The sequence below is a fragment of the Acinonyx jubatus genome, chromosome A2 (genome assembly GCF_027475565.1).
Source record: "Acinonyx jubatus isolate Ajub_Pintada_27869175 chromosome A2, VMU_Ajub_asm_v1.0, whole genome shotgun sequence".
NCBI lineage: Eukaryota > Metazoa > Chordata > Mammalia > Carnivora > Felidae > Acinonyx > Acinonyx jubatus.
The window spans coordinates 161,523,270-161,543,227 of NC_069383.1; the positions used below are offsets into that span (position 1 = coordinate 161,523,270).

At 62.0% G+C, this 19,958-nt stretch overlaps 1 protein-coding gene across 1 annotated transcript; it reads left to right on the plus strand.

The window, feature by feature from the left end:
* The first annotated feature begins 175 nt into the window (after positions 1-175).
* Positions 176-19,933, plus strand: LONP1 (lon peptidase 1, mitochondrial). Its single transcript, XM_027049267.2, has 18 exons — positions 176-631; positions 3,225-3,313; positions 3,932-4,051; positions 5,767-5,998; positions 7,459-7,520; positions 8,065-8,194; positions 8,581-8,664; positions 9,794-10,014; positions 10,755-10,893; positions 11,465-11,643; positions 13,696-13,783; positions 14,102-14,224; positions 14,315-14,431; positions 16,931-17,071; positions 17,457-17,622; positions 18,202-18,419; positions 18,514-18,678; positions 19,569-19,933. The coding sequence occupies exons 1-18, from the start codon at positions 200-202 to the stop codon at positions 19,743-19,745; spliced, it is 2,883 nt and encodes a 960-aa protein (XP_026905068.1). The 5' UTR covers positions 176-199; the 3' UTR covers positions 19,746-19,933.
* Positions 19,934-19,958: the final 25 nt, after the last annotated feature.

The window sequence follows — 19,958 nt, forward strand, 5'->3', positions numbered from 1 at the left end:
CGTCAGCTGGGAGGCCGGGGGAGGGGAGGGAAGGTAGCGGGAAGACTGGGCCCCGCCCCACGCTCCTGCAAGCCCCACCCCCGTCGCTTCTGGTTCCACGCCCCCCGCCGGCGCCCAGGCACGCGCCGGGCTTCACGTGCGCACTAGCCGGGCGAGAGGAAGTGACGCAAGTGCCGTGCGTCGCCAGGATGGCCGGGCCATGGCGGCGGGCACAGGCTACGTGCGGCTGTGGGGCGCGGCGCGGTGTTGGGCGCTGCGGCGGCCGCTGCTGGCCGCCGCCGGGGGGCGGGTTCCAACTGCAGCCGGAGCGTGGTTGCCCAGAGGCCGGCGGGCCTGCGACGCCTCGCCTCCCTGGGCGCTGTGGGGCCGAGGCCCTGCGGCCGCGAGCCAGTGGCGGGGACTTTGGGAGGCGAACAGCCGCGGCGGCGGTGGCGCATTCTCCGGCGGCGAGGATGCCCCCGAGGGCGGTGCCGAGGATGGGGCCGCGGGCGCGGGGAGCAGCTCGGGAGGCGGGGAAGGCCCCCTCATAACGGCGCTGACGCCCATGACGATTCCGGACGTGTTCCCGCACTTGCCGCTCATCGCCGTCACCCGCAACCCGGTGTTCCCGCGCTTCATCAAGATTATCGAGGTAATGAGCGCCCCCGTCTTGACCTCCATTTCCCCACCTCTGCAAGCAGCGGGTTGGACCGAGGGATCCTTTAGCAGCACCTTCATGCCTCACAACTTTTCCCACGCATGAAGCTTCTTAAAAGTTGGAATTCGTGTCCTTGTCTTCTCATTAGTTTGGTGAGTTGGAGCCAGATTCCTCTCCCTTTCAGATTGAGTTTAGGATTGCCCAGTTAGAGTCCCACCCAGTCGTAGAAATCCGATGCTGGGAAAGACCGGAATTGTTCTGCGCGTTTGGGTAAATGTTTTGTAACATTCTCAGCTGGGGGGGGGGGGGAGGGGGTTGCCACCTAGCTAGGAGCCTCTTTGGGATCAGGATTCATTCCTTTCCTAAACATTTCTTGACCGCTTACCACATGCCAGGTGAGGTTTTTAGGGATACAGCAGTGAATAAGACTGATAAAAATTCCTGCCTTTGGAGGTTATCCCACTAGAATGTGGGATACAAAAGGCAATAAATCAGGTTAGTAAATAAATTGTATGTCGGAAGGTAATACATATTATAGGGATAACAGAGTCAGGAATAGAGTACAGGAGATTTAGGGGGAAGGATGCTCTAAGAGGAGTGCAGCCTTGGTTTATTCGTTTAGTAGAGAGGTCTTCAGCAGTAACAAACAAGTCAAATACAGTGCCTGTACCTAAGGAACTTGTGTTCTGATGGAAGAGACAGCAAGCAAGATCATTTCAGACTAAGAGCCATGGGGGGGTGGGGAGGGTGGACCTGGGTGATGTAATCGAAAGCAACACGAGTGCAAGGAACTTGAGGTTTTAGAATACAAAGGACCTGAATGCCTTCTTTCTTCTCTTTTTTTTCTTTTAATGACGTGGAAAATAGAGTTTGTGGTGGAAAATGGTTATCTGTTAACTGTCCGAGCAAGGTCATGTAATGAGTCAGCCTCTGCGTTCATCTCCAACCTTTCCCTACACTCTAGTCTCTGCTAAACAAATCTCAGGACCGAAGGAGCCCCTGCCACCTCCTCTGAGGTGTCTGAGCAGCTATTCCGAGGGCCTTCTTTGGTTTCGAGTAGTGGTTACTTGCAGACCCCAGAGCCTGTGGATTCATATCCTGGCTCCACCATCCAAGCTCCTTCACCTTCAGAAAGCTGTTCCTCTGGGCCTCCATTTTCTCATCTGCAAAATGGGCATCATAATTGTACCTCAATTCTCAGAGCTCATGGGGGAGGGGAGTTCACCTTTGTCAGGGCTATAGCCTTCTATCTCAGTCAGAAGCTGGTGCTACTGTTTCCTGTATGGTATTCTTCTGACCTCTCAGAAGTTTGCCCTGGGGGCCTTTCTCCTGTCCTCAACCCCAGCCGACCTCTGGGGCCAGGAGTGTTCACCAGGTAGGGTCCCCTCGGCCCTGCAAAGTGGCAAATGCCTCTTGTCCCCAGAGGTAGGATTCTTCCAAGAGATTCTGTTTGCCCCGCCCCGGAGTTAGCCAAGAGGGTTAAATGAATTGCTGTGGAAAGCCTGAGACTGGCACAGGGTATGCCCTGTATTTCTGTCGTTGTTACCTGGTCAGTGATGGGACAGGCGCTGAAATGCAGCAGCTATTAGCAGAGGACAAACTGGAGAAACTTCCATGGGACCGAGTTGGCAAAGCTCCATCTACTCGTGTTTTTGTGGTTGACACTGTATGTGGCTAATTTGCCCCAGTCGTGTGTCCCCTCAGTATAGATCGGTGGCTCTTAAGTGTTGGTGGGCCATGTACCCCTCCTGGCTGTCCTGGACCTTTTCCCTGGGAAAGGTGCATCTGTGAGGTGATGAAGTCCTGAACCGTAAGCGTCCCTGTTAAGGGATGAGTTAAAGCCCTGTTCTCAAAGTGTGGTGCCTAGACCGGCCACATGAGCATCACCTGAGAGCTTGTTTGAAGTGCAGATTGTCAGGCCTACTCCAGGCCTCCTCAAGAAACTTCAGGGCTGGGGCTCAGCTGTCTGTCTTAACAAGTCCTCCAGGGAATTCCAGTGCAGGCTGAAGTTTGAGGGCCCTTAAGTGTCGTTGTAATCTGGTGTGGGATTTAATGTCTGCTGGATGGAAATCAGTTGAGCCTTACAGATGTCTGTGCTCCTGCCTCATCAGATGTTTCCTAGAAGACGTGAGCCCTCTCCCTGCCATTGAAATGATATCAAGATAATGTCTTGTCATTCTGGAGCTTTCAGTCGTTGATGAAAAGGGCACAGATGGGATTGGGAAATCCTTTCAGTGAAAATTGGAGGAAGTTATCAGCCTGTGGGATGGGCCACGTTTGAATTATGCGCGTTCGGTGTTGATTTTCTGTCATTGATAAAATCATAATAGTCTAGACATTTTACCCCTGAAACAACTCTTGAAATGGGATGTTAAATCACTTTCTTGGTTCTCGCCATTGGGCTACTTTGACTTTTCTTTAGAAAGCAGCGGAAACCACTGAGGAATGCAGCCCTGCCAATCTGTCCCACGCCTTTGTGTGTTTGGCTTTTAGCATATCCCCGAGAATGATAGAGAAAACGCTAGAGCTGCTGTCAAAATGTCAGCTAGGAAACCTGCATTTCACTTTGGGGTCATTGTCATGCTAGGTTAAAAATAAGAAGTTGGTTGAGCTGCTAAGAAGGAAGGTCCGTCTTGCCCAGCCGTATGCCGGCGTCTTTCTAAAGAGAGATGACAAGTAAGTGTAACTTTTCCTTCACTCCTTCGTTGAAGTTGCCCTGGAGTGTAGCTCACCACAAATCCTGCTCCCTAGAGTAGCCGGACCTCTGACCTTTGACCTGCCGAGCATAAGGCTGAGAGCCAAGCATACTTTTTAGTCTAGGCTGAAGACTTGGCCTCGTGCATTGTCAAGATGCGAGGCGGGGAGGGGGAGTGGATTTTAACCTCCAGGACCCTAAGTGTTAAAGACACCCGCGAGGCCGCTTCAGTGCAGGGCTAGGTGGGCAGATACCTTGACTCTCGGTGGCAGTCCGCTCCACTTCTGAGTTAGAAGGTACATTCGAAGGCTCGGTAGTGGGGGGTGTGCAATGGAATCCGTTCTGTCCGGGCCTGCCCTTCCAGCCGACCTGGCCAGGAGCTGCTCACCTGTGTTCGTCGGCAGCCGCCAGGGGCGGCCCTCGGTGAGCAGGCGCCCTGCTGGGCCCTGAGCACCTGTGGGAGCGAGGCGGTTGCTCTCCATTTTCAGTTGCGGCTGGTAGGGGTGCTTCTCTTCTCTTCTTCCTCCCTCTCAGTCCGAGGCAGCCTGCCGAGAGTCAGAGGGCCCGTGCCGACGCTCCTTTGTGTCCCTGTCCCTTAGCAACGAGTCGGACGTGGTTGAGAGCCTGGATGAAGTCTACCACACGGGGACGTTTGTCCAGATCCACGAGATGCAGGACCTCGGGGACAAGCTGCGCATGATCGTCATGGGACACAGAAGGTGCGGGGCCCCGAGTGCGTGCGATGGGGCAGGAAGAGAGGCCCCGAGTGCCCCCAGGTGCCAGCACGGACCACCCTTCTTGCTCAGCCCTGTCGCCTTGCCACGGCAGGTGGGCCAAAGCTTGCCATGGCAGGTGGCCGAGATGGATCACTTCTGGATCCCTCCCTCCTCGGAGTCCCCTTGTTGGAGTGGCAGCGTGGGTGATCAGTGACAACCTGTATCTTTCATGCACACTATTCACAAAAGCATCCCGGGTACAGACAGCAAGTTGTCTGGGTGTTAGATGTTCCCGGTTGGGGATACTTCTCCTCCGGTGCCCTGTCTGCGTCAGCCAGCAGGTCCTGCTGGATATCCAGCCTAGCACTGTCGTATTTCACTCGAGCAGACGCCTTTCCTTCTCGGGCGGTGTGGTTTCCACCTCCACTCTGCTGAAGGGCCGCTCACAGCGGTGAGCCCAGCTTAAATCCTCGTTCGGCCACAGCTGATTGTGAAAAATGTGCCAGCTCGGCTGGGTGGACGCTGTCCAGTTTTCACATGTGCGCCAAGGAGCATCGGTCCTCAAGGTGCTCATCAGGAGCGTCACGGTCACATCCACGTGGGAAACACTTCTGAGTCCCGCGCCATTACGTAGTAAATGTTGCAAATAGCCCCTCATCGAAGGTGCTCGGCCTTTGTCGAAGCGAGAGTTCCCGGTTCTTTTCTCTCCCAGAGCCTTGTCTGGGGTCAGCAAGGCAGCACCCCAGAACACACTCGGGGAAGCGGGGTGCTCCACGCACTGATTCTGTGAAAGGTCCCACTGGCATTCCCACCGCACGGAGCCCCACACCCGTTCTCATCTGCTCATGTTAGAGGCTGTTTTCAGGAAAGTGGCTGCCACTGTCTCCTGGGGGGATTCGCGGGGGGAGGGGAGGGGAATGCAACCAAAATGAATAAAAACTGGGGTGGCTGCTGAGTGCCATCCTCGCCTACGAGGCGCCTTATGGAGTGGGTCCCGCGGGCTCCAGAGGCAGCTCTGTGCAGCTTGCTGATGTCAGCCGGGGGTGGGGTCCACGCCCGCCAGCTCCCAGGCCCGCCCTCTGGGGAAGGTGGCGTGGGTGACAGGAGAGGGCCCAGAGGTGGAACGGCACATTTGCATTCAATGTGTCACTCGACCCCTGGGGTCTGGGGTCTGCTGGGCACCTGGGTGTGGGCAGAAAGAGGCCAGCACCCCCTTCTCCCCAGCGGGGAGGGCATGAGCATCCAAACAGGTCACGGGCTGGGTTCTGATGGTGGCGGATGCTTTTGGAGGGAAGCAAAGACGGACGGGGTGACGGTAGGCAGGCACAGATGGGGGACAGACCACACGTGGAGCGGTCAGGGAGGGCTTCGGCGGAGGTGCCCTCGAATCGAGGCCCGAACCGCACGAAGGAGCACTGTACGGTGAGCTTGGGGCCGAGGGAGGGCAGGCGGAGTCCCAGAGGTCCTGCTTGGTTGAGCTGATGGCTTGAGGTGGGCCCCAGAGCCGGTCACCGCTGGCTCACCCGTCACCCGTTCGTGGAGGACAGCAGGGTGTTGGCGTGCGCACGGATTGGGCGGGTCAGCCGGAGGCCCGCGGTGTCGGGGGGGGGGGGGGGGGGCGCCGTGCCGGTCTTGGGGTTCTGAGACACCGGCTTGGTCCCCAGCTTGGCCCTGTAGCCACCCCGGCAGCTTCACCCTGGCCTCGTTTCCGTCTGCAGGATTCACATCAGCAGACAGCTGGAGGTGGAGCTGGAGGAGGCTGAGGCCGAAAACAAGCAGAAGCCCCGCAGGAAGCCGAAACGCAGCAAGAAGGAGGCGGAGGAGGGCCTGAGCTCCGGGCACCCGACGGAGGTGATGGTGGAGCCCGCCTCGGCTCCCCCCGGCGAGGTGCTCATGGTGGAGGTGGAGAATGTCGTCCACGAGGACTTCCAGGTCACGGAAGAAGTGAAGGTACGGCGGGCAGCTGCCCAGGGAGCTCCCCTGAGCGGGGTGGGTGTTCGCCGACGCTCCAGCCTGTCGCGGCCGTCGGGTTCTTGCGGGATGCAAAATGTCATGAAGGCGGCAGGACTTGAACCTGGGGCCGGCCCTAGCCGTGTCTGCTGCGCGGGAGCCCTCAGCCTTGCTTTCCGTACTGGCTCCTTCCCCTGAAGCCCGGGGTGCTGGGGAGGGAAGCAGGGCCCACCCACCATTCCCCGTGGCTTCAAGACGGGAGAGCAGCAGCCTTCTGGCCACCTTGACCCCCGGCACAGGCCTGCCAGCAGCGAGCCAGCTGTCAGGGTGGCAGAACGTGTCCTTCCACCTGTTCTGGTGTGTTAGAGGCAGGGTGACCCCCGCCAGTGGGTGGGGACGAACAAGAAAAGGTTACATGCGCGTGGTCTCCCCGAGAACACGCTGTGCGCAGCCGACGGCCTCGGTCTGAGCCTACAGCCCGGTGTTGAACGGAGTTCTGGGGGGACCTCTGGCCTTGGTGGGAAGGGGTCCTGCAGTCTGTTGGTGACGCCTGCCCCCGGTACCGGGAGGGGCTGCATTTGCTGTTGTCACACCCACGAGCCACACGGGGGCCCTCAGAGCAGTGTTGTCCCGTCCTGGAGAGCTCCCCGTGGTGGTGCAAATGTTCTCTGGCTCCACGCCGTGAGCCCCGTGGTTGGAAGGAAACGTCCAGTCCTGTCTGGCACTAATTTATTTGAGTGCAAGTAGCTCCCGCCGCTTGCTAGACTGACAGCACAGCTCCGGGTTTCCTACAAGGGTCGTGTGGTGGGAGAGAGACGGGGCCAAACTCAAAGATGCTGCGGGGGACAGGTCAGGGAGACTTGACGGGGCTGCAGGCACCGTGGGCCTCTAGCTGCCTTCTGCAGGTCCTTTCTGGAAGGTCAGCTTGCTAGGGGCCACGTGCTTGTGGTGAAGGGACGCGGCCGCTCTCGGTGCCCACCGGTGCCTTCGCTGGGGTGTGGCGTGCTGGGAACCATGCCTTCTGGAAATCATGAGGTTCTGGGCGTTATACCTTAGACTGTCCCATCGTGTCCACCGCAGGGGGGATCCTCTGCCTCGGGGAGCCTGGGGCGAGGTGCTGGGAGGGGGCAGGCTGGGAGCCCTGGTGAATCACAGGCACGTCCCCAGACAGAAGTCAGACCAGGATGTGCTGAGGTTGAGAAGGGGGATCGTGCTTGAAATAAGGGAATAAAGAAGCCCCCACCCCTCTTTTTCCCTCAAAACGGCTCGTCCTGAGGTCAGGATTCGGCGTGCTGTGAGGAGATAGGTGTTGGTTTTCGTTTCTCCTGCCCGGGTCCTGAGTCCCTGGGACTTGGATTCGGACTGTGCGCCTGGGCACCTGAGGCCATCCTTGGCCTGGGCCACAGCCCCTGCTGGCCCCAGGACTGACGGCGGGCCCCCCCCACCCCCCCGTTTGCCAGGCCCTGACCGCCGAGATTGTGAAGACCATCCGGGACATCATTGCCTTGAACCCGCTCTACAGGTTGGTCTCCGGCCCCCCTCTGCTGTCCGAGTGTATGGCCAACCGTCCCCCCATACCTGGGGCCGGGCTGGGGTCGCCTGCCTCTTTGTGCCTCTGGGTTGGCGGGAAGCTTTCTCAGAGCGTCGTCCTGACAGAACCTTGCTGGCGCGGGGGTTCGTGGCACAGGGCCCAGCCCTGCGTGAGGAGATCCTGCTTCCCCTGCGGCAAGGGGGCCCTGGCAGGGGGAGGGGGGTGGCCTACCCAGTCCGGGGCCTTTGCCTCCTTTGTGCTGACGAGGGCTTGGATTTGGTCGGAAGCTGCGGCTGGAGAGTATCTCATGGTGGGCCGGGGGGGGGGGGGGGTGCGGGGTGCACCACACGGCTGCTGGAGGGGCTCGTGTCTGGGTCTGGGCACGGGGACGTTAGTCTCTCGGCTCTGGGACGGGTGGCCTCGCTCGCCCTGCCGCCCGGCTCTCAGCATCCCAGGACCTTGCCCCGTGCTGCCGGGGAGAGGGGATGCGGGCCACCGGCTGCAGCGGTCCCCGCGGGGCCTCTGTCCCCTCCAGAGAGTCTGTGCTGCAGATGATGCAGGCGGGCCAGAGGGTGGTGGACAACCCCATCTACCTGAGCGACATGGGGGCCGCGCTGACCGGAGCCGAGTCGCACGAGCTGCAGGACGTCCTGGAGGAGACCAATGTGAGTGCACCCTGGTCTCCTGGGCCCGGCTGCTTGTCCACGGCTCCGCTTTCCCGTCCCCTCTGCACGGGTCCCTGTTCTCTCGTGGCTGCTTGGCGGCCCTGCGGGCGGTGCCTTGTGTTCACCGGGTGGCGTGCTCAGCTCGCCGCCAGTCTTTGGCCGCTACGAACGTTCTGGACCACAGCTTGCGGGCCTGCAGTTTACCTGTAGGAGGTGTTCGCGGAACTGGGCACGTTAGGTCCGAGGGTGCGCGCCTCCGGTGGGTACGGCGTGGCCAGGTGGGTCCGCCCTGTGAGCGCCCCGTCTGCGAGGTGCCTGCCCCCCCCACCCTCAGCAGGCACAGAGGCGGCTTCTGACCGTCGCCCGCGTCTTCCCTTTCTCGGCAGATCCCCAAGCGGCTGTATAAGGCCCTCTCCCTCCTCAAGAAGGAGTTTGAGCTGAGCAAGCTGCAGCAGCGCCTGGGGCGCGAGGTGAGCCCGGGCCGCCGACGCACCTCTGCGGGAAGGGTAGCGGCGTGCAGGGCGGCCGCTGGTTCGGGAGGCTCTGTGCGCCAAACCCTGAGGCCGGTCCTGGCAGCTGAGCCCAGAGCCTGTGGTCTCGGGACGTCCCCCATCGGGACAGAGTCCCGCAGAGATGCTGGGAATGGGGAACCGGCCCGGGAGAGGTTGAAAATCGGTTTCCCCACGACTCTGCGTTTCGCAGCCCACCTTCCCGATTGCAGGCGAATCTGTGGGCTGCCTGGATTTTCAGTTGCTCGCCATTCACAGTTGAGTGACTTTTTTCACTCAGCTTTATTTGAGAAAAATCTTCCACGTCACATTTGTAACTGGGAAATTTTTTAACCCTTAGTTATCAGCACGAGGTAATTCTTTTTTACGTATACGCTTATTTATTTAAGCAGTCTCTGCCCCCCCAGAGTGGGTCTTGAACTCATGACCCTGAGATCAAGAGTTGCATGTTCTTCTGACTAAGCGCACCAGGCACCCCATGAGGCAGTTGGGTTTTGTTTTGTTTTTTTAATGTTTTGTACTTATTTTCGAGAGAGAGAATGAGCACGAGTAGGGAAGGGTCAGAGAGAGAGACACGGAATCGGAAGCAGGCTCCAGGCTCTGAGCTGTCAGCACAGAGCCCGACCTGGGGCTCGAATCCATGAACTGCAAGATCATGACCTGAGCCGAAGTCGGCTGCTTCACTGACGGCGCCCCCTGGACGCTGCCCCTGCCCCCCACGAGGCAGTTCTTAACGCACCCCCAACGGGACGCAGGGGTGGGGGCTGTAGGCGGCACTGGGGCCTGGCCCGGCCTCCGAGCCCTCGCCTGCTGCCCTGTCCGTCCAGAGGAGCTCCGTGCCCGTGGGAGGTGCGCTGGGGTCACGGTCGGGATCAAAGAGCAAATCGCTTGCTCATGCGGCACCGAGAGTTTATTTTGGGGCCCCACTCAGGGAGACTAGGTTCAAGGTGGGGGGAGCTGGAGGCGGCCTCGTGGACTCTCCTCGTCCCGTGTCCTGAGGAAGCAGTGGCCCCGCCCCGGCCCGCATGGGTCTGCAGACCCGCCCGTGTTCCCTCCCGTGCGCTGTGACCGAAGCCTCTGGGCCCTGCAGGTGGAAGAGAAGATCAAGCAGACGCACCGCAAATACCTCCTGCAAGAGCAGCTGAAGATCATCAAGAAGGAGCTGGGCCTGGAGAAGGAGGACAAGGACGCCATCGAGGAGAAGTTCCGCGAGCGGCTGAAGGAGCTCGTGGTCCCCAAGCACGTCATGGATGTGGTGGACGAGGAGCTTAGCAAGCTGGGCCTGCTGGACAACCACTCCTCCGAGTTCAAGTGAGCACCCTGGGGGCTGTGCTCAACGTGACCTCCGCCCTCAGGGGCGGCCCCTTCTCGCTCCTCCGCCCAGACCCAGAAGCTGGGAGGCCGGGTCCCTTGGGCGCACTCTGGCTACGGTGGGCGCCTGAGAAGCGCTTGACGTATGACGGCCCTGTCTTGGTGCCCCTGGGCAGAACAGACTTCTTTGTCACTCCATCTCCCAGCTGGAGAATTTGAGGTTCAGAGAAGTCAAGTCAGCAAGCGGGGCCTCTGAGCTGGTACACAGGGACGGGAATTTGAACCCTGGGGTGTCGGCCCAAAGCGGTGCTTGCTTGTGGCCCCTCTTTGGCATTTCTCTGAGGGCCTGGAGGTCCGCGCGTCTTCCTGGGGGCTCAGCCTTGTCCGGTGGGCACACGGCTCCCAGCCTGGGGGTCTCTCATGGCCGTGCTGACCTGCCACTGGCCGGGCCCATTTCCCACTTGCTCTGGGTAAGGTTGTCTCGCGTTTACCGCTGCCACCTCCGCGGTACAGGCTTCTGACCAGTCCCTGTGCGCGCCACATCTGGCTCGGGAAACGGGCCAAGCGCTTGTCCTGGGAACTGTGCCGGGGCCCACAGTGTGGCCTCTGCCAGGACGGCCTCCCCAGGCGGTCGGCGGCCCTTCCGGCTGAGGTGCTCGGTGTGGTCCGCGCAGTGGGTTCTGCAGGCGCTGGTGATGTGGATTTGCCATGCTCACCAGCCCCGGTCTGTCCCGTGGCAGCGTCACTCGGAACTACCTGGACTGGCTGACGTCCATCCCCTGGGGCAAGCATAGCGACGAGAATCTGGACTTGGCCCGGGCCCAGGCAGTGCTGGAGGAGGACCACTACGGGATGGAAGACGTCAAGAAGCGCATCCTGGTGAGACCGCGCCCCCCCGCTGAGCCCCCCCACCCGCGCCCCCCCCCCGCTCCGTCTCCCCAGTGCCCAGCCCACCCCCCTGCCCCCCCATCCCGGTGATGCCGCACCCGCCCCCCCTGCCTCCCCAGACCACCCCCCTCACCCCCATCCCGGTGAGGAAGGAGATGTGGAGGGCTCCAGCTAGAGGCGGCAAGGGCAGTCTGGGCCAGGCTTCCTGCTCCAGAGGCCTCCAGTTTCTGAGGGGGACAGGAGTGCCCGAGATGACAGATGGACCTGGCCCCAGGGCCAGTAGGCTGTGGCTGGAGCAGAGAGAGGATCGGAACGGTCCAGGATGTGGGAGGAAGGGGACACACTAGCCGGGCCTGGTGCCGTGTCCCCCACGGTCGGTCCCTGCCCTTCCCGGGGCATGTGACCCTTCAGTCAGCTCGGCCCCTCTGGGATACGCCTTGTCCCTTCCGCGGCCCCCGGAACCCTGCAAGGCGGCGTGACGGTGCTGAGGCCCACGTCAGGCTGGGCCCCTTGCTCTGCAGAGAGGGCGGCGAGCCTCACGGGAGCCCACCTCTGCCCGCAGGAGTTCATCGCCGTCAGCCAGCTCCGAGGCTCCACCCAGGGCAAGATCCTCTGCTTCTACGGTCCGCCTGGCGTGGGCAAGACCAGCATCGCCCGCTCCATCGCCCGTGCCCTGAACCGCGAGTACTTCCGCTTCAGCGTCGGCGGCATGACCGACGTGGCCGAGATCAAAGGGCACAGGTAGGCCCGGCCTCCTGTCGGGCTTCGTTCCCCCGCCCCGGCTCTCTTCCTGTGTGTTAGAGGGGGCGTCAGCGGTGCGCGGGGCCCTGTGCTTGCGCTGTGGTAACGTGACCGAGTGCAGCCGCTCGAACGTGGGCTCAAAGCCTTCGCCTTCAGCACCGGGAGGGCGGACCACCCCCAGCGCTTGTTCGCCAGGTCGTGGACAGATATCCCGGTGGGTCCAGCTCCCGTCCGCCCACTCAGTGCCCCCAGTGCTGCGGCCAGAGTTCTGGGGCCGCGTGCTCAGCCCCAGGACCAGGGACTGTGGGCCAGGGCGAGGGGTGAGGTGGTCGTCCCAGCAAGGAGGGGGCAGCACACCGGTGAGGTCTCGGCACAGCTCTTGGTTCTTTGCTCCCTCGCCAGGCCCAGGCAGCGGCTGCCATCCTGGGTCCGGGGTGTCAGAACTGCCTGGCCGTGTGCATGGCACCTTCCGTCAGGGCGGTCAGGATGTTGTGTTCTCCCGGGGCCTCCCGCCATGCCAGCCCCTGCTGAGGGTGGTTCTCGGAGCAGTTTCTTTAGGGAGACACAGGCATAACAGGTGTACGAGTATCTCGGGAGCTCCAGGAGTTCAGAGCAGGCATCCAGAGTCTGGCAGGGCCTTGGGGGACGGGAGTGGATGAGGCCTTCACGGTGCTGGGCGAGGAGTCAGTGAGGGCCTGTGGTGCAAGGGTGCCCGGGAGGCGTGGGGCCTTTGGGCCTGTCCCAAAGGCAGAGGGGTGGCTGTGCCGGCTCTTGGCTCGGGGCTGGAGTCTGAGCTGGGTGGGGGAGGCAGAGGCAGGCCCTGGTGGCCCCTTGGCCCCTGGTTCAGAAGGCCCAAGAGTGTGGACAAGGACCACTCACCCAGGCCGCAAAGGGGCCTTGGCTGAGGTTTCAAACAAGTATAGGTCTGTGACAAGTGGGGGTGAGTCACTGGGGGAAAGGGGCCCAGGAGGGCAGGCAGGTATTCTCTGTTGATGTCCGTCTGGGATTCCCAAACAGGGATGAGGAAGGGAACTTCTGCTGCTGTCCTTTAGTAACAGCAGCAAAATTTTCTCTGTCCACAGCTCTCCAGGGTTCCCTCCTCCCTCGGGGTAAAAGCCCAGATCCACACTGAGGCCTGGAAGGCCTAGCACACCCTGCCCTGTTTGTTCCCTTCCCTCTCTCCCCCTCACTCACTCTACTCTGAAAGCCATATGGGCTTCCAGCACTCTGGGCCTGGTCCTGCCCCTGCCCCAGGACCTTTGCACAGGCTGTTTTCTTACCCAGAAAACTTCCTTCGAATACTCACACAGTTTGCCTCTTCACTTATTTTGCTCTGGGCGTCTCCCCGAAGCGTCCCTTATCCCCGTCTTAGAGTAGTGTGCCTCTGAGATGGCATTGCAGGACCCCCATCCTTTTGTTGTCTTTGTAGTGTGGATAAAGTTTCTCTGCCTCGTGATTTCCTCCTCTACCTGGCCGACCATCTGTCTGCCCTGCCGGGCCTTAACCTCACAGACACAGGGCTCGTGTCTGCTTTATGCTCTGTGAGTGCCAGACACCCGCAGCTGAGCTGGGACAGGAGAGCAAGTAGATGGCCAGGAAACACCCGGCAAGCGCCAGCTGGGGCCAGGCCCTGGGCGCCGTGGCCCCGAGGCCTGGGAGGCCATGCTGCGCCTGCCATTGGGGAGGACCTGGGAGGGGGGACGTTTGCTGCCGGCACCTGGCTGCTCTTGACCTTCCCTGCTCTGTGAGGTGGGCACCGTGGGCTGGGTTTCACCATCTGGATAGGAGGTGCTGGCTGGGGGGATGGCCCTGAGAGGGACCTGGTTTCAAGTCTGTGTCTGTGCCTCGAGTCAGGGGGGGCGGGGGGCGGGGCGGCCTTCCCATTGCTGGGGCGAACAGGTGGTTGGGGTGACCGTGCTCTGCCTCCACTGCGGCCCCTGGAGGGCACCTGGCTCGCCGAGGTCCCGTCTGTGAGCTGGGCCTGCGGGTGCCGGCGTGACCAGCCCCAGGCCGGTGAGGTGCCATCCGTTCCCGCTGTGCCCTGCCCCCCAGGCGGACGTATGTGGGCGCCATGCCGGGAAAGATCATCCAGTGCCTGAAGAAGACCAAGACGGAGAACCCCTTGATCCTGATAGACGAGGTGCGCACGGACGAAGGGCGGGGCACGGGGCCGGGCTCAGAGCTGACAGGGCAGCGTGGCCTCCGTTCCCGGTGCCCTTCCCCAGACGCTGTCCCTCGGGCCTTCCTGGGCCAGAGCTCCGGGCAGTGCTGACCAGGTGGAGAGTGTCCCAGATCAAGCCTCGGGGGAACCCTTCTGCTTCCGTTCCGGGCCGGCCCCGTCCCTCCCCCTGGGCGCAGTCCGGTCCCACCTGGCACCCTCCCACCAGTGGCGTCTGGTCAGGAGACACGGGGAGCCGGACAAGGGGCCGAAGCCGTCTGCCGTCTGCTGTCCCTTCAGGTGGACAAGATCGGCCGGGGCTACCAGGGGGACCCCTCGTCAGCACTGCTGGAGCTGCTGGACCCTGAGCAGAATGCCAACTTCCTGGATCACTACCTGGATGTGCCCGTGGACTTGTCCAAGGTGTGCGTCCTGCAGGGGGCCTGGGCCCGGTGGGGGCGGCAGGTGCCAGGCAGGTGCCAATCCTCCAGTACCTCCCTGCCGCCTCCCCAGGTGCTGTTCATCTGCACGGCCAATGTCACGGAGACCATTCCAGAGCCGCTGAGGGACCGGATGGAGATGATCAACGTGTCTGGCTATGTGGCCCAGGAGAAGCTGGCCATCGCAGAGGTGAGGCCGGGACCCCCGCCCAGCCCTGGACCCAAGCGGCAGCCCCGCTAAGTGCCCGCCACCTAACCAGAGGGGGGCGGACAGCCCACAGTGGCCCTGCTCGGAGAGGGGCTGACCAGGGTCTGCCCGCCTATGCAGTGAGGTATCGCCGAGAGCAAGGCGGGGCCTGCTGTGAACCGTGTAACGGCACAGCTCTGACGCCAACGTGGCATTTCCCTGCGCCACCCCATCTTCCGGTGGGGTGTCCGGTAACCCCTGTCAGATCCTGGTGCTGCCTGGGCTCGGGTCAGACCCCGCAGGGGAAGGGCTCGGTGCCTCGGACTGCCCACTTACATGCCAGTTGCACGTTCCAGGTCTTTCTTCTGGCCAGCTGGCTGTAAATCTGGAGTTCCCACGGCCTGCTCTTTGGGTTTGAGGATTTGCTAGGACAGCTCACAGAACCCTGGAGAGGTTTACTTAGGTACCGGGTTATTGGAAAGGGTACAGCCAGGGAACCGCCAAAAAGGATATATCAAGCAAAGTAGGGGGCAGGGGCTTCTGTGCCCTCCCTGGGTGCGCCACCCTCCCACACCGCCCAGTGAGTCCGAATTCACCCGGCTCCCTTGTCTAGAGTATTTACGGAGGCTGTTTTAGGTGCATCAAGTGAATCATTAGTCACTGGTGATGGACTCTACTTGCAGCCCGTCCCCTCTCCCTGGGGGTCAGGGGTGAGGCTGAAAGTCCCGTCCCTCTACCACCATGGTTGGGTCCTCTGGCCCTCAACAGGGGCCACCTCACTGGCACGAGCTCGGGTGTGGCAGAAAGGGGCTGATAGATCCCAACAGCTGTCCTTCTCACCCTGTCACTCAGAAAACGACAGGGTCTGGGAAGCTCTTGTATCAGGACCTGGGGTCCAAGACCAAGGACAGACCTCTTCTTTTAAAAATTGTTTAAGGTCTGTTTATTTTGAGAGACACACAAGTGTGAGCAGGGGGAGGAGGGGCAGAGAGGGAGAGAGAATCCCAAGCAGGCTCCACACTGGCAGCGCAGAGCCCGACGTGGGGCTTGAACTCATAAACCGCCAGGTCGTGACCTGAGCCGAAACCAGGAGTCGGACGCTTCACCGGCTGAGCCGCCCGGGCGCCCCCAGATTTCTCCTCATACCCCACTGTCTCGGGCCCCAGAACAGGAATAAGAGAAAGACAGCCCGTGAGCACAGCTTTGGGGAGAACACGGTCTCGGGGGCTTTCAGGGCGCGGGGGACCCGTGCACCGTCTGGGGCTGTGTGCTCAGCTCTGTTAGCAAACTCCCCCGTGAGCGTGCTGCTGCCTCGTCCCGCAGCGCATCTGTCCCCAGTGCGGGCTCTGGGCCCCTCGGAAGCCAGCTTCCGTGCCTGCACGCTTGCAGCCGTGGGTGTGGGTGCGGGTGCGTAGCTGCCGTCTTCCTGCCGGCTGGGTCAAGTTCTGTGCGTGCGTAACGCGTTTCCTAGGCCCAGGCGAGCCCAGGATCCGGGGCTCTGTGCGCTTCTTAGACGTTAGCAGTCTTCCGAGGCTGGAGACTGGATTCACACCCTTGGAGGATGTTTAGCAGAGCAGAGAGCCAGGTTTTCTTCCGGACGGAAGTCTCGGTTTCTGACTGCGTCTTCTTTGTGGAAAGGGGTTGAGCACGTTTCTTCCTGAGTCCATCACAGCCGTCAGGGGCTGACCGTGGTCTCCTCTCCCCTGGGGTAGGTGGGCAAGAGGAGCTCTTGGCTGAGGTGGTTACAGGGGCACTGGGGTCTCCGCCCGGCCAAGGAGGGGCAGCCTGGGGGCCTGGGCTGGGACTGCTTTTGAACCTTTAAAATGACAAGAGGAACACGGACTCCCAGAGGCTTCTGGTCAACCCATGTCAGCAGATGTACTGACGTGTGTGGTTGTGTCCCCGTGTCTCCCCTCCTGTTCCTCCAGTTGGCGCTCAGGACTGTCCCATGACCGCTCTGTGGTGGGAGTTGGGCTGGGCTGTGGGTGACACGGGAGCCCCTCGACCTCCCCACTTCTGTCTGTGCTCGGGGTGGCGGCCGCTTGCCCTGACTCACACAGGTCCTCAGTGTGTAAGTGGGCTGAGCCCAGGGATCAGGGAAACCTTCCTGGGGAAGTGGCATCTCAGATGACATCTGGAGGAAGGGCAGGGCTGGGATCTGGGCAGAGACCCGGGAGCTTCCGGAGGCGGCGGGCTGGGCAGCTGCGGGCTCACGTGTGGGGTCCTGGCGCCTGCCGTGCTCTCCGTCTAGACTTCCCGCCTCCCTCCCTCCTAGCCTCGCTGGCTCCTTACCCTCAGGTCTCAGCTTTGAGGTCGCCTCCCAGGGCAGCTGTCCCCCAGCCACCCACTGGGGGCCGAGAGCTCCGTGCGGGCAGGCGCTGGGCCCACCTCTGTGATCTTTAGGCAGCCTGGGGTCTTGGGAAGGCTCAGGGGTAAGCGGGGCCCACAGGAGAGGCCCTGAGGCCCTGGGGGTCTTGACGACAGCGTCCCCCTCCCTGCCAGCGCTACCTGGTGCCTCAGGCCCGCGCCCTGTGTGGCCTGGATGAGAGCAAGGCCAAGCTGTCCCCAGAGGTGCTGACCCTCCTCATCAAGCAGTATTGCCGGGAGAGCGGCGTGCGCAACTTGCAGAAGCAGGTGGAGAAGGTGAGCCGGGCGGGCGGGCGGGCGGGGAGGGGGGGGGGTGCTCTGCGGCCTGGCCAGGCGGGTGGAGAATCGTGAGGCCCGGATGCCAACCCTGAGACACGTCCTGCGTGACCCCACTCACCGGGGTGCCTAGAGGAGTCCCGTCCACAGAGACAGTAGATAGTGGGCTCCAAGGCAGGGGGAGGGGAGTCACCGTTTCACGGGGACAGTCTCCGTTTGGGGAGATGGAAAGTTTGGGGACGGTTGCACGACCGCGTGAATGCCCTTATGCCACGGAGCTGTAAACTTAAAAATGGCTGAAAGGTTCATTTTCTGTACTTTACCATGATGTTAAAGACCAGCGGGGTGGGGGCCGCACCCACCCCGCTGCCTTCCCCCCCCCCAGGTGTTACGGAAGTCTGCCTACAAGATTGTGAGTGGCGAGGCCGAGCTCGTGGAGGTGACGCCCGAGAACCTGCAGGACTTTGTGGGGAAGCCCGTGTTCACCGTGGAGCGCATGTATGACGTGACGCCCCCTGGCGTGGTCATGGGGCTGGCCTGGACTGCCATGGGTGAGCAGCCCGGGACGGTGGGGTGGGGGTGGGGGGGTCCTGGAGAACGTCTCACACCGGTTCCTGTGTGGTCAGCTGGCGTCCCCCCAAGATACACTGGCATTGAAGGGAGTCCCAAGGGATCAGGGGCTGATCGAGGAGAAAAAAGACGCGGCCGCCTGGTGGCAATATCCTCACACAAGCTTTATTCACATTGACGGGAGGCCCCCTCCCCTTGCTTGGGGAGCCCTGGAGATGGGGTCCCGGTGACCTTGCCTGGCCCAACAGGGAGGCTGGGGTGTGCGAGAGGCAGGCTCTGAACCGTGAATCAGTCTGCTTGTTTGGACCTCAGTTAAGCAGCCGCACCAGCCAAGTGGGCAAGAGGGCGGGCGTCCGTCGGCCCTTAGGCCGTGGGGCCGATGCAGGTGCTGCATCGGATGAGCAGGCCTCGAGCAGGCCCTAGGCCGCGGAGAGCTAGCGAAGGGACAGTGTTAATGAAGGGGCATCCGCTAGGTGGCCCCACCGGTAGGGTCGGGGGAGCCACGGTCCCTAGAACCCGAGGGTCCCAGAGTTCACAGGCTCTGCGTGCTGGTCTCCCAGGAGGCTCTACGCTGTTTGTGGAGACATCCCCTCGGCGGCCACCAGACAAGGACGGCAAGGGGGACAAGGACGGGAGCCTGGAAGTGACAGGCCAGCTGGGGGACGTGATGAAGGAGAGTGCTCGCATCGCCTACACCTTCGCCAGGGCCTTCCTGATGCAGCACGACCCGGCCAACGACTACCTGGTGACCTCCCACATCCACCTGCACGTGCCCGAGGTGAGGCTCCACCTCCTGCCTCTGGGGGCAGCCCCACCGCCTGTGCCCCCGCCTTGTCCCGCCTGCCCACCCCCTGCCCGCATCTCCCCACCAGGGCGCCACCCCCAAGGACGGCCCAAGTGCTGGCTGCACCATCGTCACGGCGCTGCTCTCCCTCGCGATGGACCGGCCAGTTAGACCAAACCTGGCCATGACGGGCGAGGTCTCCCTCAGGGGCAAGATCCTGCCAGTGGGCGGCATCAAGGAGAAGACCATCGCAGTGAGCGTCCCCCCCCCCCCCGGGCAGGGCTGGCACTCTCGGGGGAGTCCGGATCAGGGGCCGCGCGCTGTGCCATCACACACACAGAGCGAGCCTCGGGCGGGGAAGGGTGACAGCGCAGTTTACAGACCATGAGGGTGAGGCCTGGGCCCTGCTGACCCGAGTCTCGGCCGCCCCCCTTTGGTGGCACATCCTGGCCACTGCCGCACCGCCCCCCCCCCCCCCCCCCGTTGCATTGCAGGTAGGATCTGCTACCCTCCGGCCTAAGCGCCCAGATGCACAGAAGGCAGGGGACACGGGCCTCTGGGGGGTGGAGGGGTCTGCTCCGACCAGACCCCTCGGTCCGGGGCTTCCTGTGTCGGGACTCCCACTTCTCTGCAGGGACCCCTCCCTTCCCCACCTTGACCCTACCCCCCACCTGCCTAGAAGGCAGGGTGTCCACAGATGGGGACGGACAGCCATCTCAGGCAGGGGGCTTTGCGGAGGCTCTCCAGGCCTTTCCTCACTTGTGAGTGGAAGGTACACCGTGTTCTGGATGGAGCCTGGGGACGGATGGGAACCATTGTCCTCCAAGGGCCTCATCAGGCTGAGGGGCCCTCCCAGTGAGCCAGGGCTCAGGAAAGGACAAGGGAGCAGGCCGGGATGTGCACTAAGCCTAGAAGTGCTTAAATGCAGGTTTCTATGAGGCTCCTGTGCCAAACCGCTAAAGGTAAAGCAATGGTGACTGTGGATTAATCCAGAAGAGTGGGGCTCTGGGAGAGCAGGTTCCTGGAACGGAGGCCAGTGATGGGGGTTTGGGATTTAGTTTCCTGATCTGTGAGCTAGCTCGTGCAGTGCAGCCTGGCCGTCTGGGCCGAGCCCTGACCTCCGGGCGGTCCCCTCCTTCCCAGGCAAAGCGAGCTGGAGTGACCTGCATCGTCCTGCCAGCCGAGAACAAGAAGGACTTCTATGACCTGGCCGCCTTCATCACCGAGGGCCTGGAGGTCCACTTCGTGGAACACTACCGGGAGATCTTCAACATCGCCTTCCCCGAGGAGCAGGCGGAGGCCGTGGCGGTGGAGCGGTGACCGCAGCCCGGGTGCTGCTGGCACTCACGGGCCCCGTCCAGGCCGAAAATGTGCCAGGGCCGGGGACTCTGGGCAGCTGAGCCCCCAGGAGGCTCGGGAGCGGCTGGAACCAAGGACCTCAATTATGGCTTAATCACAGAGTCTGGCATATATGGACTATTTAATTATGATTAAAACCCTTTCCGGTACCGGCCGGCTGCTTGTGTCTGTGCG

Coding starts and splice junctions, on each gene's coding strand:
- LONP1 (XM_027049267.2), top strand. CDS start 200: ATGGCGGCGGGCACAGGCTACGTGCGGCTGTGGGGCGCGGCGCGGTGT. Junction 7,521..8,064: donor GCCTTGAACCCGCTCTACAG/GTTGGTCTCCGG, acceptor TGTCCCCTCCAG/AGAGTCTGTGCTGCAGATGA. Junction 10,894..11,464: donor ACGTCAAGAAGCGCATCCTG/GTGAGACCGCGC, acceptor CTCTGCCCGCAG/GAGTTCATCGCCGTCAGCCA.